The sequence below is a fragment of the Pyrgilauda ruficollis genome, unplaced genomic scaffold (genome assembly GCF_017590135.1).
Source record: "Pyrgilauda ruficollis isolate IOZ18807 unplaced genomic scaffold, ASM1759013v1 scaffold134, whole genome shotgun sequence".
Taxonomy (NCBI): Eukaryota; Metazoa; Chordata; class Aves; order Passeriformes; family Passeridae; genus Pyrgilauda; species Pyrgilauda ruficollis.
The window spans coordinates 591147-603997 of NW_024511877.1; the positions used below are offsets into that span (position 1 = coordinate 591147).

The 12851-nt window shown below is 39.2% G+C and overlaps 1 protein-coding gene across 18 annotated transcripts in view; it reads right to left on the minus strand.

Annotated features, from left to right (window-relative positions):
• The window catches only part of CAMK2D (calcium/calmodulin dependent protein kinase II delta), a 121198-nt gene that overhangs the window by 24968 nt on the left and 83379 nt on the right, over window positions 1–12851 (minus strand). For 9 of the 18 annotated variants that reach the window (XM_041459353.1, XM_041459355.1, XM_041459352.1 and 6 more), the window contains exons 9-14: window positions 9950–10033; window positions 8843–8937; window positions 8436–8558; window positions 7693–7776; window positions 6963–7005; window positions 3051–3088 (exon numbers count right to left, since the gene is read on the minus strand). In XM_041459353.1, the coding sequence (XP_041315287.1) occupies window positions 3051–3088; window positions 6963–7005; window positions 7693–7776; window positions 8436–8558; window positions 8843–8937; window positions 9950–10033 (467 nt within the window). Of the gene's footprint in view, window positions 1–1488; window positions 1522–3050; window positions 3089–6962; window positions 7006–7692; window positions 7777–8435; window positions 8559–8842; window positions 8938–9949; window positions 10034–12851 lie in introns of all 18 variants that reach the window. The other 9 variants (XM_041459354.1, XM_041459361.1, XM_041459368.1 and 6 more) reach the window with 3 other exon arrangements.

The window sequence follows — 12851 nt, forward strand, 5'->3', positions numbered from 1 at the left end:
ATGAAAATGAACAATATCCATTACAGCTACTGCTGAAAACTGCAGGAAATCTATTCAAAACTTCTTCAGCGAGATATTGAGAATCCAGCACTCATCGGAAAGAGAGAGAAAATGTGATTCAAAATACAGTTACTTCTTCCATGTAAACAGAACTTGCTAAAACCCTTTGAAACTTTGTGAGAAAACAGCAAGAAGCTGTACATGTTTTCTCTCTCACAGATCAGAGACATTAATCTAGGAACACATGGCACACCTTGCACGTATTCTTAACAGCAAAGGGAAACCACTCCAAAAGGATTACAATATTGTCATACAAAACAGTTCCTTCAAAGCTGATTTGTCCTTAACCAAAGACCACCTGTTTGTTGTGAAGGAGAATGTTTTATTGCTGCATCACTTGCCAAAAGTCACTCTCTGAGGTGCAGGACAGACATACACACACTCCAAAGAGCTGGGCACAACTCTGGTATCATTATTGGCCTTTTTTCCATAGAATATGAAAATATTTTAACAACTCAAGTCCGTGTTTTGGGGCTTTACCTTTCACAAGCTACTTCTGTGACAAAGAGTTAAGGCACACTTGAGGTTTGGGATCCTGGCAATAACCACACTGCACCTTCCCGATGCCCCTCCTTTGGATGCTGCAGCTCCTGCCACTGGAATTCTGCATTCACCCAAGGACAGAGGATTTACCTACATAACTGCATGGCCAGCAGTTTTTGCTTTCCAAGGAGAGTTGGCTTCCCAGTGAAAGGTGTGGATGAGGGCCCTTTGCCTTCTCTCTGCCAGCAGCAGCAGCAGGCAGAGCCCATCCTCACAAACACCTCAAAGGTCACATTCAAAACCACCATAAACAGCAACAGAGGAAGTTACTGTGTGGGGTCACGGAGGCCAAATGAGCACAAGACTGGAGAATAGGTTGAGAAGGAAGGAAAGTTATTGAGACTGTCAGCTGGGACATCCTGGGACACAGCCCTGAGCTGCAGAGCAAGCTAGTTGGGAAACTAGTGTGGGAAGGCTGGGAAATTGGCTTTTTTACTCCTGAGCATTTAGCATGGCATCTTGGGCTACAGTGACTCAATTAATGCAGTACCGTATCACTGTGTAACTTGTTTTGTGTTACATTTTACAATATTAATACTATTAGCTTTTAAAACAAGGAGGTTTTAAAAACAAAGAGAAGGCTGTTACAAGATTACTATTTTGTTACTATTCTTATTTACTAAGAACAGCTGCATTGGCTGATGTTACATCTACTTTTTTGGCTTTTTATGTCCCCAGGTTAAAAAAAATCAAGACTTGCTTGAAAGAATGGCTGAACAATTCACTCTGGATGGCATATAGCAACTGCAGGCTTAAAATTCACAAGGTTGTACTTTAAAGTTTTGCAGTTCTCACAGTAAGTTAACAAAGCTAAATGCAACTGTTTGATTTCTAAGTGTGAACGTTTCACAGGAGGAAAAAAAATCTGTCGATAAAGATCCTCACCATCATCTGAACACTCGAACTGGACTTCCTTTTCTGAATTGACCAGTCAGAGAGAAAGGAAAAGAAGAAAACGTGACTGGTTGGACTTGCAATATCAATGCATGGAGTACAGTATATTTCTCTTTTGGCTTTTTTTTTCTTTTTTAATATGAAAAAGACAGCTACAGCTGTTGGAAGGGCTGGAAAAATGCTACAGAGTATCTCAATAACAGCATTGACACAACCAGACTTCCCCAGATGTACATTTACTCCCTTTGCTCCACATGACCATGCAGACTAACAGCAGACACATAACATGTGCTGAAAACCAAAGAACTGAATCCCAACAGGTGAAATTTAGGCAAAATTTTGGCAACAATTGTTTCCTATATTATAATCAAGATTGCGATAGAACAAACAGCATCGTAGACCTGTAGGAGGAATGATATTTAAAAAGGAAAACTGGTCAGAGAGTGCATAAATTTTATCTATTCCACAATGAAACATGATCAGGGTTTGCCAGCAGTGATAGAATTGTTCCAAATGTGTGCTTCTCTGTGTGAGTGGGATCTCCACTGCTTGGCAGTGAGAAGCAATGCAATGGTACTGTACTCATTTCTTTGTAGGTCAGGCTCGGATTTTTTGATTGGCAAAGTGTCCATTTGTCAGACAGCAGGCAAAAATACACTGTGAATCTGGTATTTAAGCAAGTATTTATAATGTTTTGTTCAAGTAAGACATTAGGATTAAATAAAAAATTAAAATTCAGGTCAAAGACACCCTTCTGAATAAACACACAGGGCACAGAAGAATATCTTCTGAATCTTATAATGAAAGCTTGAAGCATTATATTAGTCTTTAAAAGTCCTCTGAGGAAAAAAAAAAAAACCAACATTTTCTTGCTGAGTGGGGTTTTTTTGTCCTTTTTTTTTTTCCAAAGTATTTATGCAGAACCTTTATTTGTGAAGCATCTCTCCTCCTGCAGGGTCTGGTGACGTGAGAACAGGAGCTCTAAATCATGTACGAAAGCTGCCAAAATGTTCCCTTCTTAGCAAGGTCTCTTAGTCAGGATGAGCTGATCTGAGACAGTAAACCCCTCAAGTTCTGCCAAATATAGCAAGTACATCTGGCAGAACACACCTCATGTGGAGCCAAGCCTGCCCATACACTTTTGGTCTTCCACGAAATCTAATGGAAAGTCAAAGGGAAACAAAGAGGCAACAGAGCTGCACATAAACACTGATGCCTAAAAAAGCCCACCACCAAACCATTATTTACAAGTTAACTGATAACTCTGAGTCATTAATTACATAATCATTCTTCATTAAAAAAGCAAGAAAAAGCAGTTTCTCCAGTAGTTTTCTATCTTCTGCTTACTTAATGCTAGCTTTTCAAGTATTTGTTTCATTTCATCTCTAATTTTCAGCTACTAACTTGAACCACTCCAAATAGCTAGTGAGAAGCACTAACAGAATCTATGAAGGAGAGAAATAGCAATAATCAATTCTAAAACCTGGCAGCAGTTACAGACAGGTGGAGACTAAGAATATATCTTTGAAATGGAAAGCAGGTGTTTAACCTACCTTAACTCCATCCGGCTTTTTCAGTAAACTCTTGGCTGCTGTAAAACGAGACAAATAATTTCAGTGTCAGGTGGCTCCCCTGAGGTCACCCAGCTGTGCAGCAAACCCCCAGTGCCTCCCAGCTCCAGGTAAGTTCTCAGCTTTTATTTCCTCATTTTGTTTCTCTGAGCATGGGGAATGAAATCCTTAGGAAATCATCAGTCCTTAGGATTATCAAACACCTCTTTTTCCATTGACTAACGCTGTAGGTTGACTGTACTTCTACAAGGACAGAGCTCCTTGGGTGGCAGAGAGGAAATGGAAGCAGGGTGAGTGTAAAAGCAGCAGCTTTGGCTATATCCATTTTCTCAACTGCAGAATATTTCTACTGAATGACAGGGACAGTTTGATACGACTGTGAAAAGGTGTTGTTCTGATGGCAGGGACTTGGACCAGGTGTCTGCAGAGCCCAGTGGTATCTCAGTGATGGTACCAATATGCATAATGCCCCTCTGGGGACTTCCCACCATGACAGCATCAGCCTCCTTGTGTGAAAGGGCAGCACAGCTGCAAGGAAGAAAGGAAGGACGATTTGCTAGCGAAGGGTTGTTTTGGAGGGTTGCTGCCTGTGAGGCAATAATAACAAATTCTAGGCTTTGCTTCAGCTCCTAATGAAGAAAACATGCTATTTTCTGAATCATGTTGCACACTGATCAAATTTCTTCAAAATTTCATTTGCCATAATGTAATTCACGTGCCAGACTTTAAATTCCACCACTTAAAACTGGCATCAAATAATTCAGATGTACTAAATTTGGAAGGCTAACGTGCAAACAAGCACAGCACAGCTCTGAACCTGAAAACATTCACAGCAGAAATACATGCTGGCTGACCTACCAAATCCATATAAACTATTCACTAAAGCGTAAATGCTTCATGAATCACTGCCAAAGACTTGAAGAATAATAAATTACACAACAAGCCTGCTGTTATTGGAGTTTTATTGTTGTTTATGACCCAATCTTCCCATCAGAAAGTGTTCCACAGCTCAGGCAGTAAGAAATTGCTGTTCTGTATACAGGGGAGACAATCCCAACATGGAGCTCCCATCGTTATTGGCATCCTTATCTCAAAAAAACCCCAAAACTCCAAATCAATTGGACCTTGCATACCCAAGGCTGCTCAGACTAGTGAGGATACAGGAGTTACTGAGTTTACCTTTAAAGCTAATTCTTGTCCTTGTGGCTTATTTTTGAGCTACATGTGCATTAAGTGCTCATTTTACAGCACAGAAAATGTAGAATCATCTCAGCAACTGTACAGAAATGACTAAAGTCCATGATTATGTTGTTTACATGAAATAAAACCTGGAAAGTGAAGCCAGGTTGGTGTTTCTAACTTCACTAATATATCAGCCCTCCAAATGCAGTTCAGTAACTATGGACATCAGCCAACACTACCATTAGACCTCCCACACAGCCACGTCTTACAGCTAAAATGAACAAAACTAAGTTTGCCCGTATTGTGCAGCACTACCACTGCATGTTTTTATTTAAAGAAACATGAATGTAAATATTGAAACCAAATTGTTCTCCACATACTTTGGAGATTGGACACTCCCTGTGGCAATGTGTGCTTTCAGGACCTGAGGCAAGAGGGCCTTAGATTTTTCATTACCACAAATATTGTGGGCACTCCATTACCTTCAGGAATTTATTTAGGGAAAGCAAAGGGAAGGAGATATTTCTGAAACCTAAGGACAAAAAAACCCAGAAGTTAATAGCTTTCAAAGCCTGTTTTATACCCTTAGCCCCTATAAAAACACGGGAAAACATAAATTAATTCTTACAGACTGCTGCAGGTCCTTTCGCTAAATTTGTGCATGAAACTTCTGAGTTCTTTTGATGCTTGACAAACACTACGTGTTCTATGCAAACAGTTAAATGAGAGGCAGTAAAATGAGGGCACCACAAGCAATAACACCGAGTATTTATTGCGTGTAGGGCGCTGCCGGCGCGTCCCTCGCAACGCGCCCAGCACGGATTACCAGGCACTGCTGCACGTTGCAGGACACACCCTGACACTCTGCTGGGTTTGGCCTGCAATGGATTTTTAATAGCACTTGGATTTATTTTTCTTGAATCACAGACACTGCATACAAATCAAATATTTAAAGAATTTGCAGGAGCAAAGCAATCAGCGTATTCTAAATTAAGCCCACAATGAGAGATTTCTTGCAACTACAAGCAAGAGCTAAAAATAAAACCTAAGGCAGTGCTACTAGGCCAGAAAGCAACTGGAAACAAATGGTTTGTGACAGCATGGAGAAATTAAAGTGATTGAGGACAAACAGCAGTTTGGATTGAGTAGAGAAAGAAGATGTTCCTTTCACGTGCTGAGGGTCTTACCTCACAAGAAATACACATTCCACATAAAAGGAAGAAAAAAAAAGGAAAGTAAAACACTTTTATAACCACATCATTATGGACAAATGACCTTCATAAGCATGCTTTGCAATGAAATACAATGAATAAAAAACCAAAAAAATAAAATGTCATCAAGAAAAGACACAGGTGGCAACGGTGTAAAAGAAGAGATGTCAGGTGAAAAAAACCAAAAAAAGCCAAACCCCTGTTTGCTTTTCATGCTGAAATACTGTTTAAAAACTATGGTGTAAAAGACGAGATGTCAGGTGAAAAAAAAAACAAAAAAAGCCAAAACCCCTGTTTGCTTTTCATGCTGAAATACTGTTTAAAAACTACTTCAGCTTTTTCGGTTCGTGGAAGCTGAATTTGATCCTTACATATATAGACAGTGACAGTTATGAAAAGGGATGAGGAATGATTTGTTTGTTTGACATTTAACAGTAATTCATTTTTACAAGAAGCGCAGCCTACAGCCTTCCCACCTTTTAAATGAATTGGCAGACACTGGAATTCATTAAGCACTAACTCAAGGTAATTTAGATTAACGTGGTCCTCTGTGTTTAGGTGTGCATTAAAAAAGGGAACTTAACTAAGAAAGAAATTGTATTTCAAGTACTATGCAAATTGAACAAGTTGTTCTTGCGTTTGTGATTATGTAATTTTTTTGGATGAGTCAGTGCTTATTATTATTCAAAACATGCCCAGAGCACTATCATGTTTTTGTCTGTACAGTAATTCATGTTACACTCCAATAGTTACATCACAGAGTAGGAGGATATGTAAAATTACTGATTTTTAAATCTGGTGCTCTATTTCACTATTCACTAGAAATCTCAAATGGCAAAATGAAAAATTCAACACAGCATCAATATTCTGGCAATTCTACTACTTTGGACAATTCTAACTCTGCTAAGAGCAATTTTAGCTTTTGCTATTAGAGCTTGTTTAGTGTAAGATCTAAATCTCCAGAGTCATCAGGACAAAACTGTTTCATGAAGAGGAAACAATTGCTCTTACACCCAGCTAGGCACTGCTGGGCATTAGAAAGAAAATGGGGACTCGTGTTACTACATTTCTTACTCCTCAGCAAAGCAATAAAGAAATGAATGTGTACTGATGATATTTTTAATACAGGATGCAACAGAATCATGGAATGCCTTTTCACATACATAAAAATATCTAAGTTCTAAATGTTTGGTGATACTTGCGCGTGTGGAGCTATACATCTAACTTTGCCTGCACCAAAACAGTCATGAAAACGCTGCCTGTCCTTGACAGGTAACAATCAAAAAGCAGGGAAGGAGCTCACATTCTACACAAAAATCAGATTGTCACCTGTAAGAGAATTTCTGTGGCCCAAAGAGAAGAAATTCTTGTTTGCTTCATCAGAGGAAATAACACAACGTATATCACACTTAGATGCTCCTGAACAAGTCCTAATTAGACTTCAGCCTTCACAGACATTAAAATATAAAAACTGCATCAATGTGGAGCTCAATGAACATACCTGAGAAATTTCTGGTAGCCAGCATTGTTGTCAAAATGGCCCCCTGTGTACACACACATTTTCTCAAATTAGCATCACACTTGTGTAAAACTCCAAATGCCAACACAACACAACAAAAAGGAAAATAGACTAGTAAATGACACCAATTAATGAATTAACCCTGAGAGAATGGATTATCTGTGCACTACCTCTCATAAGCCATGTCATGACTGCATAAATCATAATTTAGTCTTAATTACACACCTATCAGCAATCTTGATATCTCATATATTTACCAACTGTCAGTATGTAATGCACAAGCCAGGAGTATTCAGAGGCTCAGCAATTATTCCAAATACATAGATGAATATGAAAGAGACATTATTATTGTTCTTAGATTCTTTTTTTTTAGGGAGGAATAGGAGATTATTTGTAATGTACACATTAGACAAGTTCACATCTGCAAAGTTATCATATCTGGCCAGGGAAAAACAAAGTATAATTCAGAAAAATAACCTAAAGGATTTTCCTTCAAGAGCATACCTTTAGTGTGTCTAGATACAGAGGATTATTGTAGTTTTGAATTAAAAAAGAAAAGCCAAATTCTATTCACTTTCATGGAAAGTTTAAGATCTTTAAGCCAAAAGCTGATCTTCTATCAATAGGTCATTTAAGAAAAATATGTAGAAAAACTCTGCACAGAGACCATTTGTTTTGCACACTGAACACAAGCACAAATTTCCTTTCTTACCTTTAGTTTTCTTCTTGCATTGAATTTCTTCAAGCAATCTACAGTCTCTTGTCTGTGCATCATAGAGGCAACAGTAGAACGTTGCTGAGAAGAAGAAAATAATTATTTTAAGACACCCAGCCAGCAGTTTAGCATTTTGGTTACTCTACAACTCACATATTACAACCCATGGTCCCCAACTTGGGCCTTGAATTTCTGCCTTGTCTGACTATTCCATTGTGCTCCTTTTACTCAGCCTTTTTTGTGTGTAAAGTCCACTTGAGAAGTCTTGGTGTGGAATATACTGAGAACAGGAGAAAAGTCTTAGATGCAGGAACAGCCAGGCAGCCTCTGCTACCTGCAAATTGACTTTTCACAAGTCCCTTAATTCCCTGCCTGCACATTTCATGTTTATCTGAATGATTTCAGGGAAAGGAAGATGTAAAGCATTATCTAATTCAAAATTACTTTCCTGCACTTTGAGAATTTAAAATAACACTCTAATATTCGCAGAGAATGTTCTGCACAACACAGCCAAGGCAAAGGAGGTAAATTTGCAAAAATCTCTACCCCAAGCTGAGAACTCTATAAATACAGACCACTATTGATCCTATCTGTATAATTATAATTTTACAATTTATAGTTACACAGCTGCATGAACAAGAACAGAAGCTATCCTCTAAACACATTCACTACATGCTGAAGCAAACCATAAACTGATTTGTCTGCCCAGTGATTGTGTTGAAGCTGTGGAAATTACTTACACAGATCCATGGATGCTTTAGTGCTTCTGATGCTGTGATACGTTTTGCTGGGTTGATGGTGAGCATTTTATTGATAAGGTCTTTTGCTTCAGGAGTCACCGTGTCCCATTCTGGTGAGGGGAACTTCAGAAAAAAATACACATGTGTATATTGTCAAGTACAACCTTTACACAATTTTACCTAAGGATCCACCACTGGATTCAAATAAGAGCTTAAAAATTATAAAGCTCTGCCTTTACCTCATCATCATTTACAAACTACCTAAATCTTCGTTTAACAAAATATGATTAGATGATGTTGCAGAATTCATATGCCACCATCTCATCAGTTCTTAACTTCTCCCTCTAGGGAAATCCCACACAGAGGTACAATTACAAACAACTGAATAGACAGAGTACAGTACATACATCATAAGCACCAGCCTTGATCTGCTGGTAAAGCCTGTGCTGGTCTTCATCCCAGAAGGGAGGGTATCCCACCAGGAGGATGTACAGAATGACTCCTGCAGAAAATTCACACCAGTGTTAAGGAACAAACTCCAGAAATTAATTTTGCACCTAACAACCATGTAAAACAAAAGGCTCATGAGTATCATCCCAGCCACTGGGACGGGAGAAATACTGCCTCTTCAGACTGAGGAAAACATTGAAGTGGGGCTGCCAAGTTAACCTCTTATGGAAAACACAGGCAATAATGAGCATGTGACATCATCAGATCAGGAACACTGGAAATGTTTATCTAGCCATAGATATAATATACCATGATTCTGGATGTTCTAGGAAAACACATGTTTTTACTTATGGTTTTATCATGACTTATACTGGTGTCTGAAAGATTGTCTTATAACTATTCTTATGCAAAGCAAATTTGGGAATCTGGAATTTCTCTGTATTTGGTCAATAAGAAATTGAAAAAAACACCTACTAACCTGCCAGAGACGATTCCCTCTGACTGAAGAAAAGTGTTTTCATAGATACAACCACATACTAACCGTGGGTAGAAGTGAAATAATGAAACCAGCCCCTGTTCTCAGCTGGGGAGATGCCACTTGCCAGTGCCTCAGAACACAGTTTTGAGAACCGGATGATAAAGCAATTGCTCTGTCCTCCAGCTCAGAAAACATTTAATTTTGTGGTTTGTCCCTGCAGATGGGGTATATTGGTCAGACTGAATTTTAGGCTCCTTGTGAACCAAAACGAAATGTCCAGCTCACAGTATGAACTGGTGTGTTTAGCTAATGAGGCATCATACACCTGCAGCTATTCTTTGAATACTCTTTGAAAGTGTGATGTGTAGACAGGGCTAAGAATGCCATGATAACAGAACTTAGTAAATAATTTTTAAAAAAAGAAGCTTGTAGGGTAACAAAAAAATCCAATGACTTCTACTAGAAATTAATACTGGATTTTATTAAATACCTACTTTCTGATGCACAGTATAATGTACCCTGGATATAATTTCTCACCCTTAAAACACTTTACAGTGGACTGAATATGACTTTCAGAATAACCTACCACATGCCCACATATCCACAGGTTTTCCATAAGGATCTTTTCGTAACACTTCTGGAGAAAGGTATCCTGGAGTACCAGCAAAGCCTGTCAAAAGGCAAAGCAACTCTAGTCAAAACCTGTACCTCTCTGCAAAAAGCAAGTGATTCTCATCTCAGCCCACAAGACCCAGGACAACATTTGCCAAGCCATGGACATGAACTGCTGCCCTTGCCCGTTTGTTTTTCATGGCACATGACCTAGAGGTGATGCTGACACTATGGGGGACCAACTAACAAAGCAGAGGGGCAGCTACTGTCTCCTACATATAAGGAGCTATAGATTGCACAAAATTAGAGCTACATCTAATACAATCTTTGCACTGCAGAAATCATTTCTGCCAAGTCATTCCACTTCTGGAAACCTCTTAACAAAAGTTTACAGGAAGCATCTCTGAAGCAATCTGGCCTTTAAAATTTATATGTTCTTCATCCTTTATTCATTACCAGCAGTGCTGCTTCTCTGAGCAGAACTGCAAAAAGTAGGTAGAAATATTACTTTTCTTAGGACACTGTAACAGATAAAAACTTAATAACCACTAACAGTCTGCACCATTTTAGTGAGTATGTCTGCTCTTTCAGGCATCTTGGCCCAAAATAAATGCTTGGGAATTCCTGAGAGGTGAGAATTTGGTGGCTTTCATGAAGGACCATATGCCATTTGTGCAATACCACCCTGGATTCCACAAAACTCATGAGAGATAGTGATAACATGTAAAGTGTACAGCTACAGAAAAAAAAGAAGCGTTTGCCCTGCAGTCACCAATTACTTGGAAGTGGGAGGAGGAAAAGAAGAAACACGTTCTGTAAATTCTGCTGAGAAAAGAGCTAAAATACGGTCACGAAAAATAAGCTTGTTTTTTACAGGCTCCTGATATGAAAGCTATGAATTGTTAAGGAGTACTATCACACAGGAAACACATCTTAAGCTCCTTAGAGAAGCTGAAAAATAGATGTTCTAAGTGGCTTTAAATAGAGTGCTCTTTCATATCTCTTCTTGGGTGCAGTGCTCATTTTAAAGGGAAAGCAAAGTAGTCTTGACTTTAAAACTTACCACAGCTCAATGAACATTACTATGCAAGACTTGAAAATAAACTTCAAAGCAAAAATAAGTATAGTACTTAGCTAACATTATCTCTCAATAAAGAAACAAAATAGATCTAAACTGAAATAATTGGTACAGTTTTAGTACACAGATCCACAGAATGGTTTGGATTGAAAGGATCTTGAACATCATCTTGTTCCACTCCCCTGCCATGGGCAGGGACACCTTTCACTAGACCAGGTTTTTCCAAACCCTGTCCTTGGCCTTGGACACTTGAAGGGATGGGGCAGCCACAGCTTCTCTGGACAACCAGTGCCAGGGCCTCACCAGCCTCACAGGGAACATTTTTTTCCTATTATTTGATCTAAACCAACTCTCTTTCAGTTTGAAGTGATTCCTTCTTGTCCTGTCTCTACATGCTCTAGTAAAATAGTCTCTCCCAGTATTCTGAGTGGGTTAAAGCAGTACACACAGAAGGGTACACAGCCCTGATTTAAGTTTAAAAAACCCAAACACAAGGAAGTAGGTAACTGTCATTTATCAGGTTATTTTGTAACTGCTCAGAGGGACCTCCAAACAAGTGTGTACTTTTCAGAAAAGTGTTGCTGCTTGTAGTAACTCCGTTAGCTAAAGCAAATTGCAAAGCTGGAAACTGTGACTGTGCAGTGCCTAGAAGAGATTGCAACACCTTGTACTCCTAAACTTGTATGATTTCTCCAAGCATCCAGAGGAGCAAGGCAAAATCCGTGCTTTGTTGAGCTCAACCTGCCTGCCACCTCCCCAGTACATCAAGCACCTGCTAAGAGGGTGGCAGTTTTCAACTAAACCCTCTAAGGCTTTCTACAAATAGGCAAAGAAGAAGTTTGTTTTGCAAACATGCAAACCAGGAAAGTATTCTGTTGTATTCAGACACAGAGTTCAAGCCAGCTTCCTGCTGAGGCACAGCCATGGTTCAAGCAGAAAAGAGACCACCATACCAGAGGACTACACCAGAATAAAGGGCAAAAAGAAAGAAAAAAGAAAGAAGAGCATACTGATGCAGAGCTATAATTAGAATCAGAGCATGCCATGAGTCACTAAGCGCTGCAGAATCCAGTAGAAAGCAGAAAAGTCTTGTGAAAGAAAGTGAGAAAAAGTTCAAAATTCCCAGTCCAGTGGAGTTCATGTTCTGCTCTGCTAATGCAGTCCTAAAGCTGAAGGCAGGCACTCAGACCACTCTGGACACGTTCTGCAGAGAAAGTTGCAAAAAAGGTACAGAACCCACTTATCTTATTGAGTGCCCCAGTTTTTTTAAAAAGAAAGACCCCCTTTAGGCTACTTGTTTTTCATTACCTTGTTAATTCCTCCTTACATGTATATTTTAAAGACATTCTGCTCCCTTCTCCCAAATCTTTATGACGCTATGAGTCTAAACCAAGCATTTTACAAGAACCAAATAACAAGATTTTCCAGGGCATTGCAACCTCCTCTGCATCACCTGCAGGTACACTGTGTACAGAAAATATTCCTTAAGTCAACTTCAATCTGCTGATGTTTTCTTGAGATGCTTCCTGTTGTTTTCGTCATTGTAACAAACCACTTGTGTTTTGCCTTGTTTCTATTCCACTCCTTTTGTACTGGTCTGTTTGTTGATGTGCGAGAGCAATCTCCTGTCTTTTGTGGATTACTGAAATCCATTTATAAAAAGGCTGGATTTAAAACAACAGGCTGGCTTATAAAGCTTCCAGCATATGTCCAATGGCACTGCTTGTGCATCTACATGTACTTTTAGCTGTGAACACTCAACTTCCCAACTCACTGCCCAGAAGAACCTTTCTGCTTC